The sequence below is a fragment of the Lissotriton helveticus genome, chromosome 9 (genome assembly GCF_964261635.1).
Source record: "Lissotriton helveticus chromosome 9, aLisHel1.1, whole genome shotgun sequence".
Taxonomy (NCBI): Eukaryota; Metazoa; Chordata; class Amphibia; order Caudata; family Salamandridae; genus Lissotriton; species Lissotriton helveticus.
The window spans coordinates 1,039,457,785-1,039,485,032 of NC_136070.1; the positions used below are offsets into that span (position 1 = coordinate 1,039,457,785).

The 27,248-nt window shown below is 45.0% G+C and overlaps 1 protein-coding gene across 2 annotated transcripts in view; it reads left to right on the forward strand.

Moving 5' to 3' along the window:
• SHISA5 (shisa family member 5) overlaps positions 1-27,248 on the forward strand; it is a 327,160-nt gene that overhangs the window by 141,471 nt on the left and 158,441 nt on the right. Inside the window, exon 3 of one of the 2 annotated variants that reach the window (XM_078661376.1) lies at positions 26,892-26,978. The exons of the other annotated variant lie outside the window; for it this stretch is intronic. Coding sequence (XP_078517502.1) covers positions 26,892-26,978 — 87 coding nt within the window. The remainder of the gene's footprint in view (positions 1-26,891; positions 26,979-27,248) is intronic. 2 annotated transcript variants of the gene reach the window in all.

The window sequence follows — 27,248 nt, forward strand, 5'->3', positions numbered from 1 at the left end:
GCTGAGTACCAGGGTGGCCCTGCAGCACATGGATGTGGAAAAGCTGAGAGATTGTCATGGTCCTCAGTAGACATTTCAGTTAGAGTATATAGACCCCTGGATAATGGAAGGTAAAACTAAATTGATTACGGATCAGATTCAAAAGGTAGTGCAACTATATTGTTGTATAACTTGCCGCTGCTTGCAGAAGCACACCTTCAATCTTTATCCACATGTTCAGTTGGTATGCAGGGCGTGGAGAACTGCTGCGGTTAAGTATCGGCAAAGATATAGGTTCATCGATATAGGTACATACGATTGTGGAACACTGCACCATAGGCACGCTGCCCATTTCAACAGTGGGAGCCTCGATATCCTACACTTGTCTTCAAAATGTATAAAGAAGGTAAGTTTCTAGAGTTCTGAGAGATTTGCAATGAATGGAATGTCCAAACAATACATTAGCTTACATATGGGCATGTAGTAGCCAAATTTCATTAGTGGTGGCAAGGATTTACTTTGAGCCTGGGGTACACAAAATGACTACTAGGATCGTAGGTAAGGGGAAGATTGAATACTAAAATCTAAATTATATGATACCTGCAAATCCTGAACCAACCAGGTTATGACGATCTTGAACTATAAATGGGAAACAGATTTAGGAGGATAAGCTGTGGGAAAGAATACAACGCATTTGTAGGACTGTCTCCAGGAATGAATTCTTTAAATTAATACACTACAAACGTTGCTCAGCGATTACTTTGTCTTATCTGCTGCTTAAAAAACCTGCAAATCTTGCAATTGTTGGTAAATTGTCGGAGTTAACTTGCTGGGGCATGATTCCGCCCTCAAAGTCAAGTTTACTGAATCCAGGCCTTGTAAAGAAACTAAGTATGCAGATAACAAATCAGATATTGCTTTTTAGGTCTCGGCTAGCCGCGCACATCAGATATTGCTTTTTAGGTCTCGGCTAGCCGCGCGTCTCCGCCGAGAACCTATTGATGCCGTGTCTGCTTCCCAAGAGACAATCCTGGCCACGCGCATGGCGATTTGAAACTGCCACGCGCACGCGAACGTGCGCTGTGGCCAGGCGCTGTCTCCTGGGAAGCTCGAAACACCACACACGCATGCGCATACACACAGACACACACACAAGCGCCCATGCACGCACGCACATACATATAGAGACACCCCCCCACATACACACACACACACACACACACACAAGTGCACCAAGGCACCCCCTCCCCCCCCGCCGTCACCGTCACCGTCGCACACATACATACATGCACGAGCATACACACACACACACACACACACACACACACACACACACACACACACACACGCGAGTGCACCAAGCCCCCCCAGCCCTTTTGAACTTACCTGGCCAATCTCGGGGGACTCTGCTCTCAGCACGCGGCGCGCAACCTCCTGCTGGCGCGGCCCCAGGGCTCTCCACCGCTCACAGGAGCCCCGGGCTGCGAGACGCATTGACTCCGCCTGCCTCCTCTTCCGGTCCAGACGCGGCCCCGCCCCCGTCACAGGCGACCTTGCCTGACTTCCGGTGCGGCCGCGGCGGGATTCCGGGGGCATTTTCTGTTGCTCCCCCTCCCCCTTTTGCTCCTGCTGCTTGTTGTTTCCACTGCTCAGCCCTTCCAGTCCGCCCCTTGAAGACTGTTGTCTGTCTTCTGCAGGCTTCGCTGAGGCAGAGTTTAAGTAGTCAGGGAGGCAGAACGTACGTTCAGCATGGGCTATCCCCTCTGCATCTATGCCCGGCAAGGTAAGAATGGAACGAGCGGAAAAAGTGGTTTTTGACCAATTCTTTCACTTTGGCAACTTTTACAATGTTGTGTTTTTTTATTGTTTACATTTCGTCTTTTTGCTATACAATTGCATTTACGGTTTGTTTCAGCTGTTGCACTCACTCTAGCTGCCACATGCATCTAATACATTTATTGGACATTGGGTTTGTAAATTAAGCTACCGACATTCTGCAGCCTGCCGTGGGGCTGCTTCGAGGCAAAACACCACATCGGCCCCACCCCACGCACACAGAATACACACCAAGGTGATGTGGGGTCTGGTCCAACGACAGAGACACAAACCCAACAGGCTGAAGACACACTCTCATTTCACCACTACCCCGAATTAGCATTTCAGGGTTTTTACATTTTAGACAGTTATGTGATATGTTTATTTGGGCGCCGATAGTATGAAAGTTGCTTGTTTTTCCAAACAAGAAACATTATTTATTTTTTTAAACAGAAAGTGAAATCCTGCACAGACTGTTCTGCTGTCTGTATACCCAGCACATACGATATTTCAGTGTGTACTTTCAGTGATCATGCCAGGGACTACAAACAGCATATTTCGACTACAGAGGTCGAGAGTTTTGAACTTCTGTCTGCAGGGTTCAGGGGCCCCAGCTTTCACTGGGGGACAGACTTTCCTTACATGTCATGCACAAGACACTTCAAAGGGCGTGACGAAGAGCCGGCATCATGTATAACGTCTGTGGTTCATCACAATTACGTCACGCTCAATAACATGAAACCACCGTGGAATTTGGACTTTGAAACCGCTGCTTTTATGAGAAAAAAAATCAACCCACGCGTCGCCCCCCCTCTCTCTGTAAATAAGCACGGGTGTGTACTTAAGTGTACATGTATGTGCATTACATGATTATAAACATTCCCTCTTAGGCACGGGCACACATCTGTACGAGTACTGATGTGCGCCATTGAGGAGGTAGCTAGGGGGATAAAGATGAAGAGTTGCGGGGCAATAGGGCAAATAGGATGATTGATAATGGGATCAGGCAATGGGGATACCGGTGTAAGCTTGAGGGCCCGCGTGAGTGGCATTGAGAGATAAGGGCTTTGGTTTTGAAGACACACAGCAGAATGTACACTGTTATGCACCATGCATGCTTTGAGGTGAATGCATTAATACTGCACATTCACAATAATACTCGTCAGTCTTATTTATCTATGACATCTCAATCCTAACAGGATCCTATACTTTATTCTTCCTATGACGACCAGATCGTATGTGGCTCTGTGTGTGTGTGGGTGTGTGGCTGTGTATGTGTGTGTGTGTGTGTGTGTGTGTGGCTGTGTGTGTGTGTGTGTGCGTGTGTGTGTGTGTGTGTGTGTGTGTGGCCGTGTGTGTGTGTGTGTGTGGCCGTGTGTGTCTGTGTGTGTCTCGGTGTGTGTGGCTCTGTGTGTGTGGGTGTGGCTGTGTGTGTATGTTTTTGAAACATAAGTAAAATGTGTTATTTGCAATGTTAATAGCTCAAACTCGGGCAAATACGCGACCTATTGCATTGCAAATCCAATAGGTCTCGTATTTGCGAGAGATTAAACTATTGGCATTGTAAATGACAATGCCATTTATTTCTCTGTTTTCAAAACCAACACATAAATAAAAATATTGTCATTTACAATGCCAATAGCTCTAACTTTTGCAAAGGCGAGACCGTTGCATTGTAAATGCTTGTTTTCGATCTGGTTCTAAGGTGCATTACTGTTTAATTTAAGTCTTGTGTCAGCTTTTTGGTCTTGCATTGGAGAAGGGACCAATGTAAATGGGTGTTGGTCAAATGTGACCTTAGGCTGCAGAAAGGCAGTGCTAACACTCCAATATGGGATGTGGTTATTATTCTACTACACTGCCCATCTGATGACCCCCTGCTATGTGCAACACACTGATGCCTTTTGATTCAGTGGGTGAGGACTACCATTCGGAGAGCGCCATATGTCAAGAAATGTGTTTGTGGCAGTTGTAGTCTGGTCACCTTCTCTTCCATTGTCAGACATTTCCCGTCTTTGTAGCAGTCTCCTATGGTGAGAGACTCTGCTCCTTCTACCCACGCTGGGGATCTCATCCATAACAAGTCTACCAAGGGGATTGTTGGTGTGTACAAGGATACTAATTTGGTTTTAAAGATGCATCTATGCCAGCATTGAATTGCCGCCTGCACCAACTTAGGTAGTTGCAGTAGACCCGCAAATCTACATAGTGTAGGGCTATCAGGATTTTAATCTTCCTGCTGTTGTCTATTTGCGCCAACTCTCTCCTGTGTCTCCCTTCAAGTCACTGTACCTGGGAGACTAGATAGTAGGCTTCAAAATCGGGTGTTCTCAAGCCTCCTTCGGCTATGGACTGCTTCAGAGATTGTGTGTTCACCCTGTGTCATTGCGTGCCCCAAATGAAATCACCCAAAATTTTGTTGAGGTCTCTGAACGATCGGGGCTTAATCCACACAGTAAAGTTATCAACATAGAGCAGTTTAGGTAATATTATCATTTTTGAGAGTGCTATACGGTCCATCACTGAGATTATTATGGGCTGCCAGAAGGCAATGCTACTCTTAATGGCCTGCAGCGCCATACCCTGGTTGCCCTTTAGGGTATCCATATCGTTGTGGTATATTAGCACCCCAAGGCATCGAAATGTGCTTTTGCACTCTTCGATGCCCCGAAGTCCCAACAGGCCTGGCAGGTCGTTATTGCGTGAGTCCACTGCAAAAACACATGTTTCCCCTAAATTTGTCCAGCAAGTGCCGCACTTGGTCTTTGTCATTGCATCCCGCCCGTCTTTGAAAAATATCAGCATATCATCTGCATAAACTGAGATTGCGTGCTTTCCATCACACCGCTGTATCCCTTAGCCCTCCTGCTCCCTGCGAGTGATCACCGCAAAGGGTTCTATCACTAATGTGAAGAGTATCGGGAATAACCAGTATCTGTGTCTAGTCCCTCTACATGTGTCATAGGCAGGGGAGATAATGCCGCCAGTGCGGACCTTCCCTGTGGAGTATAGTAACTGGATCCAATGGATCTATTCATCTCCGCATATGTGGTGGAGTACCACCATAAGAAATCTCAAGCTCAATGTCTCTAACGCCATTTCGAGGTCTAGTAACAATATCCTCGCTTCATTCAGTCCATACCCGGCGTCTACTCTATTGTCCTAAAAATGCATCTAATGTTCACTGAGGTGTTCCTGCTGGATATGAATCTGGATTGGTCTATGTGGATCAGACCCGTCAGCTGGGGCAAGAAGCGATTGGCCAGCAGCTTACTCCATATTTTATCATTTGTATTTAATAGAGACTGGTATATAGGAAGATCTTTCAAGGGGGTCTCTGCAGTTTGGTCAACAAGACCAATACAGCCTTACACGTGCTGTGGTTGGCAGGGTACCCTCTTCCAAGGCTGTAGTATGTAGTTTGGCTAGGTGAGGGGCCAAGAGGCCCAAGTATATATGGTAGAATTCTGTTGGCCACCCATCAGATCCTGGGGTCTTAACCGCCGACCATTTGTTAAACCGGAACTCAAATGTCTGGTTCCGTTATCACAGACTTTAGTTGTTTCCTACCCATTTCAGAAATCGTGCTCAAGCTACCTCGCTGAAGGTAGTCTTTGCCTCTTGTTCAGGGCCTTCTGCTGTGGCCCGTATAATATTGTTTAGTAATTGTGGAGCACCTAATTTTTTTAATAACCAATTTTATTTTCTTTATACAGCGGCACCATCCAAAAGTATAAGTAAGAAAAGCTGAGCATTCCGAGTTACAACAGTACACAAGGCATCCTCAACATATCCGTAGGACAGTCCAGAATAAGACCACCACTTCCCCCACGCTTTATCATGCTTGTGAGGACATCCACATGCCTCATAGATCGTTTCTCTTGCTTTGTGCACCAATCGACTCCTACTAGCAAAGGGGGGTGTAGATTGCTTCCACCGCCGTGCAACATTTCTCTCTCTTGGCTACCAGACAGGCCATCCCTATAAAGAGTCATTCAGAATGTGGAGCCCCCCCCCCCCCAGCTCCTCCACAAATCCGAGCACTGCAGTTCAGGGACCCAATTCGTTTGGAAGCCCCAGTACCGCTGAAATCACCCCACTCCAGAAGGATTGTAGTGCCGGGCAGACCCACGCCATATGAAAAAAGTCTGCAGTGGGGAGTGCGCAACATGCAGCATGGTCAGTAGAAGACATCTGCTGTATGCAATACAGAGACAAAATAGATCGCATGCAGGTAGTTCACCTGTACCATAGGCAGGTTTGCGAATATTGCCAATTCCCTGGAAGCAAGGCACACCTCCCTCCAATCATCATCGTCTAGTTCACCCACCCAGCCCCCCCATTTCTGCCGTATGAAATGATATTCATCTGTGGCATTGATAATTAGTAAGCGTTTGATTGCTTCCTTCCCTATGCGCCCCATGAAAAGCTTGGCCTCTAACGGGCTGTACTCATAGGGCTGGTGTCTAGGGGAAGAAGTGACCTACAAGCGTTTCTCAATTGAAGGAAGCGGAAAAATTGAATGGTAGCTAGGGTGTACTGATCCTTTAACGCTTGTTAGGACATCAGGATACCACCCTTGTATACGTATACGCCTCCAGGTATGTCATTCCTATTTCGTCCCACTGGCAAAAGCCTTCTAGTTTGGAGAGCTGTTCAAGCCATGTGCCCTGCTATTGGATTTAGTTCCATCAGGCGGTGGTCTCACCGAATAGGCGCAATGCCCCCCTCCAGCAAGACACCGCCATTTGTGTGCATGAAGGCATCTCCAGGGGCATTCGGCCTCCATTGAGCTGGCCGAGAAGGCTCTCAAAGCCCATAAGGTGAAGTTCCAGACGGTAAGCAGGGCCATCTCAACCCTCCAGTGAACCACTCATTGATCGGTACAAATTGCGCCGCCAGGCGGTACACATAAGTCTGACACCCCAGACCCCTATCAAAGGGTGATTTCATGCTGAGTTGAATGCCACTCTGTGACGCTTACCCAGACAGAGAAAGGTGTTGAGTTTGGAGGTCAGAGGTCGGAACCACACTCTGGTATGGGATACATGAAATTCGCTAGAACATACAAATAGCGGGGAGATGCATCATTTTAAAGAACATGCTGCGCCTTGTGGTTGACAGGCATGCTAGTCCATCGCCACAGGGTTCCACCAAGAGCTGAGGCCAAGTGCTGATAATTAAGTGTCCAGGCCAGGTCTGGGAGGTGAGACGTATATGAATCCTTAAATATTTAAATGAGTTCTGCCATAGGGGGATGTCTGGACACCAGCTTCTTCCTTCAGCATCGCCCTTTACTTCCACCAATACTGATTTACTCGCATTAAAGTGAAGGCCGGATGCCTCTCCATATTGATGAAAAATCTTCAGGCGTCTGGATCCAGAGGCCGAAGGGTCCCCAAGAAAAAGGAGAATATCATCGGCGTATAACGCCACTCGGTCTTCAAGCCTACTCCGCCACCTACAGCCCTGTATCCTTGCATCACAGCATATGAGGCACGCCAGCGGCTTGATAGTCAGAGCAAACTGTAGTGGGGAGGGGGGACAGGCTTGACATGTGCCCCTGTGGATCTGGAAGGGGGCAGACAAAATGCTATTAACCTGCACCTGAGCCATGCGGTTGTGGTAGAGGAGATGGGCCATTCTGCGGAACGTCGCTCCTAAACCTGCCTGGAGGAGAACCTCCTCCAGGAAGTTCCAGGAGACCATGTCAAAGGCCTTATGAAAGTCCAGAAAAGGACCAAGGCACCATCCAGGACCTGTGCCCGAGAGAGCCATCTGCACACGACTGATGCAGTGACGCTTGCTTCTGCCCGGTATACAATAGGGTGCTGGTCAGATGAGCCACCAGAACTTAAACAAAGATCTTAATTTCTGCATTGAAAAGCGTTGATAAGCGAGATCGGATAGTAGGAGGAGCACCGGTCCGGCATCACATAGGCCCATAGAGTGAGCCTAGGTCATTAGAAATCCCGAGGGAGTCCGACTGCCAGGGCAGGGGGCAGCTGAGGTGTCTCGTTCGGGGTCCGGGACTGCATTAAAGTCACCTCCCAGTAGGCTAGTCCTCTGGGGACGAGCCACCAACAAGGATCGGAGGGCCTAGAGGGTGGGTTGCAGCAACTGTAGAGGGACAGAACACAAGATAAAGTTGTACTGCCTAGAACCATATGGCCTTCAACCCCTACATATCTCCCCTGGGGATCCTTGTGTATCTTGGTTACTGATAATGGAAGGAATTTGTACGATAGCAGCACCCCTGGAACCTCTGGCAAAGCCAGAGTGAAAAACCCTATCATAGCCGAATCGGCCTAGAAAAGGGCAGTGGGTGCCTTATAGGTGGGTCTCCTGCTAAAGAACTATATTTGGTTTGTATCTCTTGATGTATTGCAAAACAGGGGATCTCTTGATGGTCCAACAGACTGTTAGTAATCTCAAGAGAGTATCATGATAATGGGTGTGTGAGGCGCGGCATCGATAGTACTGTCCGAGGACCTGAATCATATCTGTACTTAAACCCCAAGCAAAGCTACAGAAACCTACATTATAACAGCGGTGGGCGCGCTGAGTGAAAACTTAACAACTAAGAACCAGGTTAGTACATAGGAACAATCCCATCAGGACCAACATAAATCCCTCCCCCCAACTTCCCCCACCCCAGGAAGCAACTGTCACCCAGAACCAAAGCATGACTATAACAAAGAAATCAGAGAAAACACAAGAAGGAAGTTAATGGGGAACTCAATGACAGAGTACATATCCATAGGACGGTTACTATGCCTAACAGCGCTCAGATATTAGACTGGGTAGTAAGGTCCCAGCTTTTATAATGCACACTTTGTCATGAGTCTTGATATATTTCCAAGAGCCACTGTATTGAACGCTTAGAAATCTAATCCAACCCCCACTCCCCAGACACAGCCCAGACCAATTCTCCCAGCAGCACCTCAAGCCCCCTCAATTGGCCATAGGTTCTTATGGGCCATAGCCCTCTTCTTCGGATGCTTCATATAGAACATGCCAATAAGTCTGGAAAGTCATCTAGAGAGCAGAATTGATATGGAGTATCGTAAAGATCTTGGCCGGTTCCACCCTGCTTGAAATCCCCCCTCTGTGGGAGGTCTCACCGATGTGCCCATCTCCTGGCAACCAGTCCTCCATCTCAGATCGGGAGTGCCTTTTTCTGGACCTCCATGAGGGGAGCAGCGTGGGGGGGAGGGGGAGAGAGTCCCTGTGACTCCATTGCTCGGCCCGCCTGCGCTTTGGGAGTCACAACGATCGGTGCTCCATGGCCCATTCCCAAGCTTGCTCTGGAGTATCAAAGAAGTAGGTGGAGGACTGAAAGGTAACCTTGAGGCTTGCCGGAAATAGAAGCATATATCGGAGGTTGAGGGTACAGAGTTTCTTTTTAACCTCCTCGAATGAACTTCGCCACCACTGCACCACCAGGTGTAATCCCGGAAGACCATTGCCTTAGAATTCAGGTGTTGGAGATCAGGCTGGTTTTGGGCTTCGCGCAAGATTGCATTGTGGTCCCGGAAGTTAACTATTCCTAGTATTACCTGACGAGGTGGATCTCTAGTCATAGGCTTTTGGGTAAGGGTCTTATGCGCTTCGCAATAACAAACATGTTAAGAGATCTTGTCTGGTGGGACTCAGGATCGAAACCAGGTCTCTAGGGTTGAACTCTCTAAGGTCTCGGGAAGTCCAACTAGGTGCAAATTATTAAGCCTTGCACGATTTTTGTCATCTGCCCTTGCTTAGAGGGTTACACCCAATGCCGTGATCCACCTAACTTATCTCCATCTGAGACATGCGGATATTGTCCTGCTCAATAATTTTGGTGATAGTATCGGTTCCCAAATGCAGCCTGGCAAGCCAGGCCAAACATTTACCAGTCTTGTCACCCTTAGCGTGCTGTTGCGTCAAGTAGTCTGCATAGTTAAGACAACATAGATGCTCTACTAGCACTGCATAACATTCCCTGGTTGTGGCTAACTGCTCCCCTACCGCTCTATCACAGATTTCATCTTTTCTAGAGGCCTGAGTTTTGTGTCCATTTCTTTCAGCTCTATCTCCAGGGTTTTACTGCTTCCCACTGTTGCGTATCTGCAGTGGTCCCTCACTGCTGTCTTTAATGCCTCTCACTACACCAGAATGTAGCCCTCCAAAGTGCCACAACAGAATGGTAGCTATGTGCGATCTTCAGCGCAGGCATGTCAGGAGTGGATTATGGTCTGAGATCATATTCCCCAGACATTTTCTGACTTTGAAAATATCAGTTCTCCCACCCTTGTAGCGAGAATTCTATCGAGGCATACATGTAAATCATACATGTAAGTTATGTGGGGGGGAATAAAATGAGTATTAGCATGTTCTGCATGCCAAGCGTCCACCAGATGTCAGTCTTCCACCTATCTAGTAAGCATGTGCCATGTGCAGCAATTTAGCTGATGCCATGTTTGGCAGGCAGGGGGAGTATTCAATTCAATTTCAACTTTATTCGGTTTCAGATATAAAAAACCATAAAATTTAGCAATACATAAAAATTTCCATAAAATCGACACAATTCATCACAGTTAAAATACGTTTCACTGCAATCCGTATAAATCTCTAATATAAGGTGCAAAATTCAAATATCAACAATCATAACTCGTACGTTAAAAACCCACCAACAAGGTTATCCCATCCCAGTCTTTTAAATAAGTAAATGTAAAAAAGGGACTTAAACCAAGGCCCTTATTAGTATTTAATCAAGACAGGCCCAGGACTTCACAGATTTCAGGTAACCAAGAGCAAAGAAAATACATTCATCCTTCAACAATTGTAGATACAGGAGAGCAGGGCGAGCCTATTTAAAATTCAGCTTCTTTAAAATTGGCACAATAAAAAACTTCCGGGGAATCTCATAAAATGTACAAAATAATACAAAGTGTAGCAGATCCTGTGGAGACTCTCTGTCACAGCCTCAGTGTGCTAACTACCCTCTACTGCTCCCCTAGGTATGGCACCCTCTACTGCTCCCCTAGGTATGGCAAGCAGGAGGTGAAAGAGGTCCAGGCAAAACCTGGTCAGTAAAAAATGTTCATAAATAGTTAATAACCCCAGAAGGTAAGGCTCAGCTAGTGAAGTTGTCTTTAACATTAAATATTTACGAACACTAGGTGTGCATAATTCCAGCTCTTCCCTCTCCAATTTCAATAAACTTCCAAAGGACTCCCTTATTATCCCCACATCCTGTTTGGTTATTAGTTCAGGATTGGTATACAGTTCAACTCGTCCTAACCTTTCAAAACCAATCATGATGTATCTGAGCCATGGTATACAGAGTGCATGATCAAGGGTCATACACTCTTGTAAAATCGACTGGCTCAATGTTAAACCCTCGCTCAACCAAATTTTGAACCAGAACATTAGAGTACGGAGTGCCAAAATATCACATAAATAAGGCACCCCTAGTTCTTCGTGTACCACCATGTTGGATAAACCACAAGGAACGCCCAATAATCACTTCAGGAAACTATTCTCAATTACCTGAAGATCGTTTGTGGTAACGTGCCCCCATATTTCGCTTCCATTCGAAGCTATCGCTATACTCTTAGCTTGGTAGATCGTTAGCAACGCTGCTATAGGTCTGTTTCCCAGCTTAGATTCAAAATTAAAAATAGCCGCGTTCACTCACACCAGGTCCCTCTTCTTTCTTTCTTTGAGTGGGCCCCATTTCATATGGGCATCCAATACGACCCCCAGGTATGAAAAAACGTCTGTGCAGGGTACCTTGGCCGAACATTCTCTGAAATGAAACAATTTTTTGGGGCGTGTCCGCACTTGCATGACGTAGGATTTCAAATCCTTTATGGATAAGTCCTGATCCGCCATAAAGGCTGAAAAGGCATCAAGTAAGGTTTGTAGCCCCCTCGCGGTCCTAGATATAAGGACTGCATTGTCCGCATGAAGTAATACGGGGAGGCCATGTCGGCCTACGTGCAGATAATCAACCCCTGTTGATAGAAGGGCTTTATCTAGATCATTAATATAAAGATTGAACAGAAAGGGGGCCAAAATACATCCTTAGCGTACACCTCTTTTGATATCGAAATTCCATGACACACGTAGGTCCTGCGAGAACCTAACGTTGGCCTTAGTTGCATGGTGGAGGTCTTCTAGAAAGTGGACGATTTTGCGGTCTACCCCTATATTTTTCATGGACTGCCACAATTTGGTCCTGTTCACGTGATCTAACGCAGAGGATAAGTACATGAAAGGTAAATAAATGGTGCTGGGGCTTGCAACCGTGTATTTGTATTGAGCCCTGGCTGCAGTTGGAGTTCTTCCAGGCGCGAGAGTGTGACGTGTGTGGCTTGCACGCCGCTCGGTGGTGCGGGGTCTGTAGTTTCTCTCCCAGGGAGGGGGAGTATGTTCAGTCAAGTTTCATAGCTAATACACAATTTGTGTCTTCTCTTAGTACCCGACACGTCCGCCCTGTCCTCTAGTCATGTCAAAAGTGTCATATTATCACTTTTGCTTCATATTTGGGCCATAGGTCTCTCCCAGCATAATGGTCTTGCCATCTAGGTTCCATGTGATCAACATGTATCAGCCCCTCACTATCATTTTCAGTAGAGTGACACTGAATGGAACCCCCGGGTGAATCCTTATTAACACTGTCCTAGTGAAAGAAGAGCAGCCAGTTACATACACTTGACCTCTCCACTACCTCTGGAGTTTGAGCTTCTGATTGTGTTAAATGTGTCTCCTGAAGGAATGCTATCTGCACACTCTTTCCTCTTTCAAGGTGTGCATGTATTTTATATCTCTTTAGTGCCAACCCCAAACCTTTGACGTCCCATGTCATAAGGGTGTAGGTGTTCCTATGCAACATGTCATGCAGGTACACCAGCTCCAACCCCCCTCCCCCCGCCACCATGGGGTCCCATACCACAGACCAAGGTTGTGCCTATTGTCTGGAACAACCAATAACACCCACTCTGAGTCACAACATAAACTGCAAAGGGCATGTGCTATTTCTCTTACCTCACCATATTAATAGGAAGATGTTGGGGTTCCCTGCTCATAGTCCAGTGTAGTAAGTATACAAAACAGTGTTGGATGGAATGCAAGAATTAATCTCAGCCACTGGTGATCACTTGGGGACTTATCCCGATCCATCATTATTCTGCCCACCATGCCCCCTAAGTTTGAACCCAGCTATAAGCAAATCACTCTTGACCCTACTCCAGTAGGACCATTCAGTCCGAACTGCCATTCCTCCAGTGTAGTACTCGCAGCCCACCCAGAAGGCCACAATCCATGTCCCTTGGCTAAGTCTTGGACTCCAGGGGTTCCGTGTGACGTAGTTTCATTGAATGTGCATTTTAGAAGTCATCCGCTGTCCTGCGGCAACAGGGAGGTCATCAGTGTCCGCCAAGTGTACGTCAGAATCAGAATCATCTCCAGACATCCCTGACACTGATCCCTCCAGGCCGGAGGTTGTTTATTGCTCATTCAGGAGTGACGCTGCAGCATTGGCTGTCGCCCTGCCCTCCTTCTCACAATCGTTCATTGGTTTCTTTGTATTCCTGTGGCGAACCCGTATACGCTTGTGCCATGGTTTCACTCGATCTTATCCCCTCTAGGCCTTATATTTATCTACCCAGGCCCAAGCTTCGGCTTCCTCTGTGAAGAAGTAGGCCTTGTTCTCCAGGAGCACTTTCAACCTAGCCGGGTATAGTAACATGTATCGCTACCCTGCATCCCTCATTGTTCTTATTTGCTTCCACAAATAACGCTCTCATCTTTTGCACCATAGGGTATAGTCTAGGAAGATCATAAACTTGTGGTTTCCAACTGCAATGGAGCCAGTCTGCCTGGTTGTCTAAAGAATCAAGTCCATATCTCTGAAGCGTAGAAGTCAAGCGACAATCGGTCTTGGCTGCGTCCCCGCTTGGGAAGAGCCGGGCTGGTACATGATGCTCCCTGTCTAGGGTGAAGAACTGTGACTGTTCCTGGGGCAATAGTAGTTATCTCAACCACCTTTCTAGATTTTGTAATATGCCTGTGCCCTCCTCTCGTTCAATGCAAGCCCACTACATAAATATTGTCCCTTCTATTGCGGCCTTCATCTACCCTAGTTTCTAATACGCGTATGTTGTCTGCCAGGGTCTACACAGTCTTATCCGGACCGACCATCCTAGGTATTTGGTATCCAATGTTGTTTCGGCTATAAGCACTTTATCAGCAAGTTTTCTTTGTTTGTCTCGCAGGAGGAGCAAGTCTATCGCTGCTGTGTGTTTTCACCTCTCTGGATGGATGCGGCGATGGCCTCCAGTATTCTGTCTAGGCTTACTTTTCGGAATTGGACAAGCAGGATTCTGACTCCTTGGCATTCCAGATGCGGACTCCATCCTTGGGTGGTCCTAGGGCGACGTCTGGTGCTCATCTGGGAGTATGAAATAGGGATGTGGTCCCTGATGCATAAGATCTCTTTCAGGGTCCTCTGCTGTGAGCTTTATTTGGCTGCAGTGTTATGTGGCCATTAGTATACCCAAGTCACATAGCTTATGGCAGTGTGCAGCAAGTGCCCTGTCCAGGCGGTGGGGTCTGACTGCCGTCGCCTGCTCTGGTTGTTCCCAGTCCTTGGGTGGCCCTCCCCTCTCACTCCAGGCCTCTCCAGTTCTCATGTAACCAGCCAACTGACGGTGAGCCGCTGTGCCAAGCCCACAGTGCAGCAAAATGGTTATTAGCCTCTCTTTTCTCCCCGGTCCGTTCTGGTCGCTTTCAGTGAAACCCAGGCGAGGGCTTATTATCTTCTTCAGGGCGCTCCGGTAGCTATGCAACCTGTCAACTAAAGGCCAGCAGGCACAGCCCGCTCTTTATAGGTGCACAGACATCTCTGCACGTATCTCTCCCTGGGCCGCAGCCATGCCGGTACCTACCAAGGCACGGTCCATGTTCACCACCTCACACAACTAGGCCCCAGCTCCTACTTACCTGGACTGGTCGCCCGATCAGTCTAAGGCCCTTTCGGACCGGGACATCTGCCTCAAACCCCCACCTTGTTGTGCTCCTCCACTCTTCCTCGCCCACTGATGTCCTCTTGCTCTCACTCTCTCTGGATCCTTATTGACTCTTCTCTGCTGTCCTCTTGGTGCTCTTAGCTGTCTTCTTGCTTTCACTCACTCTTTGACTCTTCTTGCACTCTTGTTCTCGCTTCCTTATGCTCTTGCCTGGGCTCCCTTTCACTCTTGCTTCTCCTTGGTATTTAGCTCGTTTTGTGCTTTGCCCCGTCTTTTGTGCCAGTTTTGTGCCCTGTATCTTCTTTTGTTCTCAGTTTGTGCTCTCTCGTTCTGTGCCTATGACTATTGTCTCTTCTTTTCCCCGCTCCATGGACTCTCCCACCTACACCCTCCCACACTTTCGCAACCTCCACCTCTGGGATGCCTCCTCCATAGGCATCCCAAAGGCAAGTCAGTCTGGACTGCGCTCTATGCCACGGATGCTCTTCTGTCCCACCGGCACTGTTTCACCCCCTCCGACTTGCAAGTCCTAAACACAGGACGCCGCCACAGCTGCTGCCCTCGCTCCATACCTCACTCCATGGTAGGACTGTTCTACTGTTCTGATTGCCGCATCACTCCGACACCACCCATCATGTATCGCATGCATGCTCCTCCACTCTAGATGTGTCTGCAAGCACACCACCGAAGTCTTGGACCTCATCAACATGCACTCTCCAAACATTCTTTTTCTCACTGAAACCTGCCTCAACCAGTCATCCATCTCTGCCATCGCCAAGGCCGTCTCTACTGGCTACAAGATCAACCTACGAGACCGGCACCACAATCCCCCACAGAGACCCCATCACCTGCACCACCTCTTTGTACAAACTCACCACATTCATGGAGCCACATGCATTTCCGACTACAAGTCAGCCACAACCATCACAGGCACCCTCACTTACCGACCACCAAGACCACGCGCCACCTTCACCATCTCCTCATCACTCCCTTTGCCATCAGATCCAATGCCTTCTTTCTACTTGGCGACCTCAGCTTTCATCTTGATGACCCAACGGCCCCCAACTCCCCTGCCTTTCTCGAGCACCTTGAAAACATCGGACTCAAACAGCTTGTCCAAGGTCCAACTTACAACGCAGGGCACATCCTCGACCCCTTCTTCGCAGCCAGCTGCAAAATTATCTTCAGCCACCTGATCCCTCTCACATGGGTGGACAACTCTATTGTGCACTTCCACTTCACTCCACTCCAGCAAGCCAAAGCCAGCCAGCAGCTTTAAATGCAGCTGGAACTGAAAAGCAGAGGCGAACTAGACCTACACGCTCTGTTCCAGCCAGCCTATACCTACAGGCGACCTACAGAATGCAGGCGACCTACAGAATTACTTAACTTTATTCAACAACTTAATCTCAGACTTCACCAGCACACTGGCTTTCCTGAGTAAAATTAGGCAAGCAAGAACTAATGCTCAAACTTGCTGGTACACGGAAGATCTAAAAAACAAAAAATGCACAACAAACGTCTAGAGAGAAGCTGGAGAACCAGCCGAGACAGCACCTCAGGAGAGACCTATAAATCCACACTCGGAAGGTATCATGCCCAGATCAAAGAAGCCAGGAAAGCAGTCTGTGTACTGAAACTGGAATACTGCTCCAACTTCAGCAAATAACTTTTCAGCATTGTCGGAGTATTCTTCAACTCAACAGCTGCCACCAACACCATTACCCCATCGCATTATTTTTTCTACAGCCTCTCCAACTTATTCCATAACAAAATACTCAAGTTCTACACTAACTTCGCACATCAACCCACAACAGAACACCTGACCGAGCAACTGCCCACCACCACCAAGAATGCCCATCAACTAACAAACTGGAGACCCCTCACCACAGAAGACACAGCCGGAATTATGAAGACCATCCATTCAGGCGCCCTCACTGAACCCTATCCTCAGCACATCTTTAACTTGGGAAGAACACTAAGCAACGCCAATCTCACCTACCATCATCAGCACCTCCATCCTTAGCAGAACCTTCTCAGATAACCGGAAACACGCAGAGGTCACGACTCTCCTGGAAAAACCCTCGGCAGACTGAGAAGAACTCGGCAACTACAGATCCATCTTGCTCCTACCATTCCTGTCCAAATTTAAGAGATCAACAGGCAACTCTCCTCCGACATAGTACACCACCACCTCCTGGACATCACTCAGTCAGGATTCTGCAGAACCGCAGCATGGAAACCTCCCTCTTGGCAGCAACAGACTACATACGGACCATCATGGACAGAGAGGAAACCGCCACCCTCATCCTCCTTGACCTCTCAGTGACTTTCTGTAGTGAGGTAAGATATAGTAGTTAGATATATATATGTATGTCTCTTTAATGAAAGGTTGTTTTCCTTCAACCTCTTTGACATAGTGATGTTCTAGAATGTATTCAGATAATGTCAGATGATGCCTTGCTGTTGATGTGAACAGTCGTGGGTCTACCTATTGGAATAAACCTGACTTCTCATCTTATTGGAAGACTCTTGGATTTATTTACCTGTTTTCCTATCACCATTTGCTTACTACACTTTCAACACCGTATCCCACAGCACCTCATCTTTAGACTTCATGACTCAGGAATTCATGGACCTGCGCTGAGATGGATCACCTCTTTCTCTCGACAAAATACGAGTCAGCCCCTTACACCTCCGAACCCCAAAAGCTCATCTAAGGAGTCCCCCAAGGATCCTCCCTGAGCTCAATACTTTTTTAAAGTGTACATGGCACCCCTCGCCGCATCATAAGCGCCCACAACATCAACATTGTCTTCTATGCCCGCGACACATAGCTCATCCTCTACCTCATCAACAAGAGCACCAAGACCAACTTCTCCTTCTACATGACCAACGTGGCCAGATCGATGAGGGAGAACTGCCTAAAACTCAACACAGCCTAAATGGAGATCCTGATCTTTGGAAACAGTAGCCCTCCATGGAACTCCGACTGGTGCTAGCCAAAATAGGACTCACGCCCACCCCCACAAACCATGCCAGAAACCTCGGTATCTTTCTAGTCGACAGTCACTGTGACTAAACGGATGAACGCAGTGGCCTCATCCTGCTTCCTCATTCTCAGTATGCTCCCCAAAATTACCAAATGGCTGCCCGCTTACATCAGAGACACTGTCACCCATGCTCTCATTACCAGTAGACTTGACTACGGCAACAAGCTCTACGTCCGCATCTCCAACCAGCTCACTCAAAGTCTTCAGGCCAGCTGTTAAGCAACATCCAGTAGTCAGGTGTAGAGTAGAATCGTAGTTTATTAGGATAAATGCAGCCCCACAAGAAAACATCCAACACCGTCAATGGCAAGCTTTCAACTGACCAACAGAAATACAGCACGGACCCAAGACTCCAGAACAGTGTTAGAATGAAGGGCCCGGGCTGAAAACATAATAACATCATACACAACACATCTTGCTCCTTTAAACATAAAAAACAAAACAAAATAAACTTCCATAAAAATAAATAAATAAAATTAAGTATACAATTCAGCTCTAATTCGATTAACAAAGTCCGATAACCATAAGGGTTTTTTACGTAAACGTTTTGCATTTGCATCAGAACACAAAGGAATATCTTGTACAAGGATATTGTTAGGACTATCCTGAGGAATGGAATTCGTTAAAAAAAATCTAATAAAACGAGATGCACACGTTAATTCGTATGGTGGTGCTGCCGAATCTCATCCTCGTCGCCAAGCTTGTTAAGTAACATCCAGTAGTCCGGTGTAGAGTAGAATCGTTGTTTATTAGGATAAATGCAGCACCACAAGAAAACATCCAACACCGTCCGTGGCAAGCTTCCAACTGACCATCAGGGATACGGCACGGACCCAAGACTCCAGAACAGCGTTAGAATGAAGGGCCCCTGCTGAGAACATAATAACATCATACACAACACCAGCCAAAATACTGCAGCAGACTCATCTTAAAAGCTCTCAAATCATTCCCTACCTCACTGAACTACACTGGCTACCCATTCAGAAACCATGCCAATTCAAGCTGCTCATCAGCGCCTACAAAGCCCTCCAAAACACCAGATCTGCGTACCTCAACGACCGACTTCAACTGTACCATCCAACCAGACAGCTATGCTCTGCAACACTCACCCTCGCACTTATTCCCTGCATCCGCAGAAGTATATCAGGAGAGCGCTCTTTCTTCTGCATTGTCGCCAAGACCTGGAATGAACAAGATTATAACTGCCCCATCGTTACTCCACATCTGCAAGAAACTGAAGACCCGGCTGTTCAATAGGAGCTCTGCCTGACCTACTTTTCTGTTGCATACCCTCACTGGTAATAAAGTCCACCATACAAAATGACCTAACATAACTCGTCTCCTCTCATTCTTATGACCACCTGAGTCTCTCGTTGCAGCAGGCAGCCCTTGCCTCTCACCCAAGGGCCAGGTTCGCCACTGGGTGTAGTCCACCGCACAATTCGTAAGACAGTACACCCACCAGAAGGTGGTTTAGCAGGCTTCTTGTCGTCTTTTCACCAGTCTTGGCCACTGTCTGTAAGCAAGTCCCAAATGGGGGGTGGGGGGGTTTGGGCTGTCCTCGCCTACATGGCCCCTGGCAACCCAGCAATCAGCAATTCAGCGAAGGGCCGACCGCCAGAGTCCATTTTCTACAGGTGTGCAGGTCTCCCCATGAGTACTTCTTCTGGGGCCACGGCCGCTGCAGCTCAAAATTCGAGGCCTTGGCACTCCATCCCATGCACCTCCTCTCACGTTCTGTGGCCTTCTGGGTCCATCCACTGTCCTGGGTCGATCCACTGTCATAGGCTGCTCACTGCCCCGGTCTCCTCACTCCAGGGCCAGACTCCAATCTAATGGGTGCAGCTCCACATTAGTGTGTGGTGGCTGCCATTTTACACTCTGGGCACCTCATTTGTGCTGGGCTCAATGCTGACTTTTTCATTGTCACACTACCGTCACCAGAGCCCAGGTCCCAGGTATCCCCTCCCTCGATGGGTCACCAATTTACAGCTCTGCAGGTAACCTAATTTAATGAAATTATTGACCGGCCGGGCAGGAGCGCTGAGTGTTGTGTATTCACTCCATGCGAGCTTGGCCACACTTCCATCAACCCAAGAAAATGTAATGTTTATGTTGACAACTGTGGATGACATCACAATGCAACACATTCTAAAACCCTATTTATTGCGCTGCCCGTCATCCCACTAATAAAGAGATGTCCCTATTACATCAGAGTTTTTACTAAAAGGAGATTGTTATTTGGAAGAACATGGACGAGGAACAATAGCAAGAGCAATTGTAGTTTCATTTGTATACTGCAGTAGCATTCTCTTTGTGTGGGTAGAAGTGACTTTGATGCCCCCTGAGCATAAGATTTAGAATTCTGAAATGACGGCAGCAACAGTGACATTCCATGACTGGCAACAGCAGCTAAACGGTGGAGTTGAACCCTGATCTCCTTATGCATAAAATTCTGGGACACGTTCCCTGCTCATATAATATAGGCCAGTATACCCCAAGCAAGACTTGGATCAGTGAAATCCATTAAAGCTATAATAGCTCTATTGAATCAAATTGAGCTAGAATTCCAAACATTTACAGTATACCTTATACTTTAGAGTCTCAAATGAGTTAGGGTTTTAAAAAGATATATTACGTTGTAAAAGATTGTCAAAAGATCATTTTTTTCTAACTACCCTCAACCTGACACATTTGATACTCAGTTGGGCTCTAACATTTGCATATAATTGTGAGTGAAGTGCTGTACAGGAGAACATCAATTTGGAATTGAAGCAAACTTGAATTTAATTTCTTTTTAAATGGAATTATCTATGTTGAAGCAGAACCCTGAACCCCAATTCTTAAGACATCCCAAATTTAAGAACACCCCAAAATGTATCTTTGGCGGTTCCGCTTCAACACGGTTGGTCTTGCAATAAGAACACCACCCTCCTCGACATCAAGTCCAAAATCAATTTAGTAGAGTCCACACAATAATTGAGATAAATATCAGAGAAAAGTTAAAGGGTTTTATTATAAAAATCTCGATATTCATACGGTACAGAATAAAACGTAAATGCCATGAAGACCTAAATCCAGAGTACATAATCCGACACCATAATAATCTAAGTCTCAAATGAACAGCAAAAACATGAGAGACAGACGTCATCCTTAGAGGAGCAGGAAAGTCACCTTAAAATCAAATGAACAGAGTTTTCAAAAGAAATTTATAACATTAATTGAGCAAAAACTGCAAACTCACAGTGGCATGACAAGTTATAACACATATTTGAGAAATCAGAAATAGCAGCGTCACTGTAATAGACAAAAATAACCCACTTTTAAAGAAAATGTCAGCATCTTTTCGGGCTGTTTCTCTCCGTGATGCACAACTCGACAAGAAACTTTTTTCAAACAATTGATTATACACTATATTCTACTACCAGGCCCACATTGAACTGCTGCGGAAATGTCCTTGGAGTTGCAACATTTAATACATGAAGAACGTTTCATTCACAATGCATGCATGTTCAAGAAAATAAATAATTATGTCACAGTGTCCTGTGCTCTGCAAAGACTGTGGGGAGATAAGCCGCTCAGGGAGGCATTGATTTAGATAGTGAATGAGCAGGAGCAAGATGAACAGTACATCCGAACAATACCCATTCTAATTAAAATTATGTCTTCATTAAAATATTGCACAACTAAACCACATTAATAAACACACTTCTAAATGTGTAATAAAATTGTTTTAATCGCAGTGCCATTAATTCAGCATTTGTGACTGAAATCCAACATACAAATCGTTAGTAACATTAATAATGTGTCACCCCAAATTGCACATTTAAGAGAAATTACACAGTCTGTAACATGTTGGAGCTTCTGTGGCATCTTAGTTTGATCCACTTCCCACAGAAGGTACAAGCTTCGATAGGAATCTTGGGTAGAAATAGACGTTTTTGCTTGTGATCAATAAATGAAGCCATATTAAAAAATATATATATTTTATTGGTATTTCCTTAATTGCATTACATAGACATTGTTCATTAGCAAAACTCGTTACCATATTCCATTTGACATCTGCTTCATATTCGCATAGCAGCGGTGAACAATCAAATAACACTATCTTACCCCAGCACATCATTGTGGGCCTCCTCTTTCCCCCCATCCATACACCCATCTTAGACAATCATTGTGAATCAGAGAGCGAGAGTCCATAGTGTGTGAGCCAAGGTTTCCATATTTTCCAGAACTTTTTAGGACAGCCCCGCGCGTTATAAGTCGTCTTCTCCCCCAACATATACATATCCATACTCTTTTTCCAGTCCACCAGAGACGGACTCGCCACAGCCCCCCATGCCCTGGCCAGGTCACGTTTCGCCACCACCAAACCTAGTTGAATCAGGGTCAGCTTTGGTTTGGGGAGGTCAATTTCAGTGGATATTCCCAGTAGAATGAACTGCGGATTCAATGGAATGGTCTCTCCCAGAATAAATCATCCAACATGGTGGCCCAGTACAGTTGAATCTCAGAACATTCCCACACGAAGCCATATTTCTTAACTCTATTTATAGTCTTCATGTATTGTGTAAAGGTGAAGTTACAAATTCACCTTAACAGAGGAAGTTTTTCCTAGCTGAAGAAAGCTATGCATATAGCTAGGTCATATCAACACAGTACAAACAGCTGCAACTTTAAGAATATCCCAGGGTAGAGTTGACTTAAGAACAAGGGTGGTTCAAGTTACTACAGTGATAATATTTCGTGGTATGCAGTTTTCCACTTTCATGTCTTCCTCCTTCTAAAAGAGTACCTTAGCCTACAAAACGTATTCAAACGCTTGGAAACAGAATTTGTGCGTGATAAAAATGCAACAGGAAGTATGGATCAATTTCTAGTTATTTTTCTTGATTAACGAACCTAGGGCCAAATGCACGAAGAATGGATTTACAAAAGTTTCTTCAGATTGCGTACCTTTTTGCAAACCAATTTTGATTATGCAAACTGAAAGTCAATTTGCAGAATCCCCATTACAAGTGGGTTGCATGTTGACAATCCCTATTTTATTACTATTCATGAGGTAGTTCACAAAGAGTGCCTCACTAGTATTGGATGCCAACAAAGGTATGATTGCGAAGGGGTTACCACCTCCTTTGGGGGATAGTCATCTGTATAAGGTTTGGGACCGAAATTGCGCTCGCAAACCATTGTACATAGCTTTCCGAATTGAAATTTGGAAGGGATGACCTAACACGCCACTTCCAAATTGCAATTCGGTATGCATTTCTAAGCCCATTTTGTAATTTGGTAGGATCATGAGTTTGGAACATAATAAAAAGTCATTTAGCAGCTACAACCCCTATGATTTAGCAAATCACAGGATGTGTGACTGCTAAAAGGCTTCGTACATCTGGCCTGTAATCCATTGATTTTGAGGGCTTTGTAAAGCGTACTAGGTTTACTTGAAGTTCGTATGTGTGTAACGTTCATCAATGGATCCCTCACTGTCTGTTAATGGAAAACAAAAAAAAATGTGTTGGGTGTTGGAAGTAACCCACTCACCACCTTGGGAAGCCTGGTGTAACATTTAATAGGGTGGAAGACTACTGGCATATTTAGTAGGGGTGTGAGAAATATAGGCAACTTGCTTTAGCGTAGTTACCTAAAATTCGCACATAGTAATGTGAAATATGAATCTGTCATTTCATGATTTATTTTAACATGAAATGTGTCTTTGCGTCAGTTTTTGGCACAAGGATGCATTTAACAAAAGCACTGTGAACAGAGGCTCATTTCTCTTGTTACGAATGGCATGTTTAGCAGTAAATGTTTACCACGAATGGCGCAAATTGGTGTAATGGCGTAATTTCTGTATTTTCACGTAACAAGGGTAATGCTAAATTACGCGAATCACGCAATCATTATTTGAATTTTCCTAATTAGCCTAGATGGTGTGATCACAGAGTGATGAGCATAAACTTGACTGATTAAGACTGCATAACGGACAGGGCTAATGCCAGTATGTGTCTGAGATCTTGCATAGTAGTTCACATTTTTACAGCTGCTTGTGCTTTATTTATTCTTTTAGATTTTTTTTTTATCTTCCTGTCTACTGGAAAGTGCTGTCACTTAGTGATGTGACCAAAATCTGCTTGTTGCAGGCCTTCTTTTTTGTTTTTTTTGTTTTTTACCTTTCGTGTGGTTGCACGAGAGCGCAGCAGCAAAGCTCAAAACCACATATTAGTTTCTGCACTAGATGGATTCTCCCTTTACTCTGACCTAATTGGCACACGCCACTACATTCTGGAGTTAAACTATTAATGGGTTTGTAGCAGCCTGTTCTCTCTAGCTAAACATTTCTAGTTGTTGTATACCAATTTAGAAATCATTGCTGATTATGTGGATTTTATATTTTCTAGCGCTATGACATGCAGTTGGTAACCTAACATCAGTAAAACTAACCCGTAAATTAGTCGCTGTCACTAATAGCTGTTAGAAAGTCCACTTTATGTCTGAATTCATCATACAAGCAGCGTTTATCCACTTGAAACGAGTGGCATGATGGCTTGCAGAAATGCAGACATGGCTCTCCTGTTAATGCACAAGACCTATTCAATAATCTTCTTAGCAACTGGACAATGCATTTCACTTGGCCTTCCCAGCAGACCAATTCCAGAATTACCAACATCATTAACAAAAGTACAAAAGATATCCCTTGCAATAAATATTTTTCTGTAACTGTCTCTCTGCCGTACAATTTTCTTTTCTGCTACTTGAGTAACATTCATCGTCTCAGTGTAAAGTAAAGCTTTGTGTAAAATGCAGACACCGATCACTAAATAAGTTGATCAGGATTTTAGCACTAACTACCTCCACCTCCTATCTGTTTTGTGCAGAGATCATTACCATGGTGTCAGAGACCTCCGCACATGTATATATGTTTTAGTAAATGTGGGAGGGCAAAGTGGAAAGCGGGGAACCGTTACTGCGAAATGGAGGGGGGAGGCAAATTTAAGGAATTTAGGGAGGAACGTGATAATACAAACACACACTGAGTAACGAATGAGTAAGACACTTCGCTTTAAATTCTCTTTATTGGAATAGAAATTAGTAAAATAATTAAACTCCATGACACATACATGGGATACAGTACCAGATTGTGAGAAAAATATTATAATCATGACTCACATACAGTACACTTGAGGGACCTCACTGGTAGCACTCCGTACAAGTTCAGTAGATATGCACAAGATTCATCCTTTTCTCCCATCAAATTCCTTGGTCCACAGTAGGGCTGGGTCTTAAATCTGCTGAACTTGTCAGTCCTGGTCTCTGTTTTTCCTCCAGTGATTCTATAATTTCTTAAATTTCCAGGGACGCCCCCTAGCCATGTTTATAGATTTTTCAGTGTTCATGCACCAGCCCACAAACTTGTTTCCTCACAACTGGGCTATGTCTCGCTTTGCCATCATCAGAGCTGTAGTGCAGAGGATAAGATCATGTTTTGCGATGGTCAATTCTCTCAATATTCCCAGAAGGGCCAGTTGCAGGGTGAAAACTATCTCAGTCCCCCACGTAGTAAGACACTTCTAAAGTTAATTTCAGCTCTATATAAAGAGAGAGAGACAGCGTTAAAATGTATGTAGTTATTAACCCATTTTTTTTAAAATGTAATAAACTTAAATTACATTTTTACTTAAAAATAATTCAGGTAAGACATTTAACATAATGCACCACATATTAATTAAAAAAAATTAGAAGATCCGATAGTTTTAAAATAATTATTGAAAAATAATGTATTTATTAAATGGAGATATATATATATATATATATATATATATATATATATATATATATATATATATATATATATATAAATGAATAATGTAATATACATTTAATTTGAGTTAGTGGCTGTAACATTTTATTTTAATTAATACCTTTGAAAATATTTTTGTAATTGATTTATATTTTAAATTCAGCAATGTAATAACTTTTTAAGAGAATATAACCTTTAATAATTTTACCTGTAATTTCCTGTAAAGAAACTCCAACATGGTTGGAAAGATCTTCACTTATTTGTGCAAAGTTGCTAGTATTAACTTTAAGCTGTTTGTGGTTCCATCCCCAGGTTTGAGTGGGTGGAGACATTTAATTCTACATCTAGGTATAAATCTACACACTGAAACTGCGAATAGCAAAAACAAATTGTAGAGTTACACCCAAGTGTAATAGTAAATACACATTTCTATTTGGAACAGGAATCTAAGATATGGTATTTTTAGTTTGCAGGCTACTACGTTCTATCAAAACCAGTGAATATGGACAAGTGCCATTAAATTGCAGTCATTTTCATCTGCACACCGTGTGTTCCCTTCACTCCTGTATAAATGGGGATGTAGAAGACCTCGCCATTTTCTTACTATTTGAGTAAAAAAAAATATTTTCTGTTATGAATGACTAGCTGTTCAATAGTGAATGTCTGCAGTAGCAAGTATTTCAATATGCCATTTCATGGCACAAATCAGTGTTCCTTATATCTTCTACTGGTTTTACTTAGTTCTGGAATTTGGAATCCACTGAAACGGTAAGCAAATCTTGCATGCAACCCTTTTGAATCCAAGATTTATTTCTTTTTGTTACTGTCAGACCCTTCCATTCTTTTAAATTAGATGTGGCTCTGATTTTTTTGAGTGGGAACTGTGTGTCCTCGGTTAGGGAATTTGTCTTTTCTCTCGGTAACAATGTCCGGTTTATGGATTTTCTGGGCTCAAATCACCCCAATTAATAGGGTCTCCCAGAGAAGGTGCTGCTTGCAGATAGTAGCTCACCACACCTCCACCCCTAATAGTAAATCAAACGGCTGCACAGGAGCTCCTAGCCTTCCAATGCCATTGGCCGCTAATAATTCCTGTTATTCCCCTGCTCTGTAGTTGACATTTCCAGGTCCCTTGCAATTTCGGGAGTGGGGTAAGCATAGCAATTGAGATTTGGGGAATAACATGCTAAAATCAGACTTACTGTGCCAATTTTGTGTATTTTTCTCCAGTATTCCATTCGTAAACAGTGACTTATTGAAGCACACTAAAGACTTGATGAAACACCACAAAGCTGCATTAGACGCGGACGTGCTGAGGTCTGTTGCTCTCAGTTTTAAAACTTACTGTATTACTGTTTTTTACCTGATTTTATTTTCACTTACTGCTCCTGCATATTCTGCTTTCTTGTGTGCTCATAAGTGGAGGGTGGGGTCCGTTTTGGGCTTCCTTTATTTTTCGGGGCTGTGCTTCGGTCTCTCTCTGATACCAGTAGGATTCACATACTCTTCCCTGATTTCCGCCCTGTTCTGTCACAGCCGAGTGCCGATTGTGCGGAGGACGTGTCGACCGGGTCAGTTGGTCAGTCG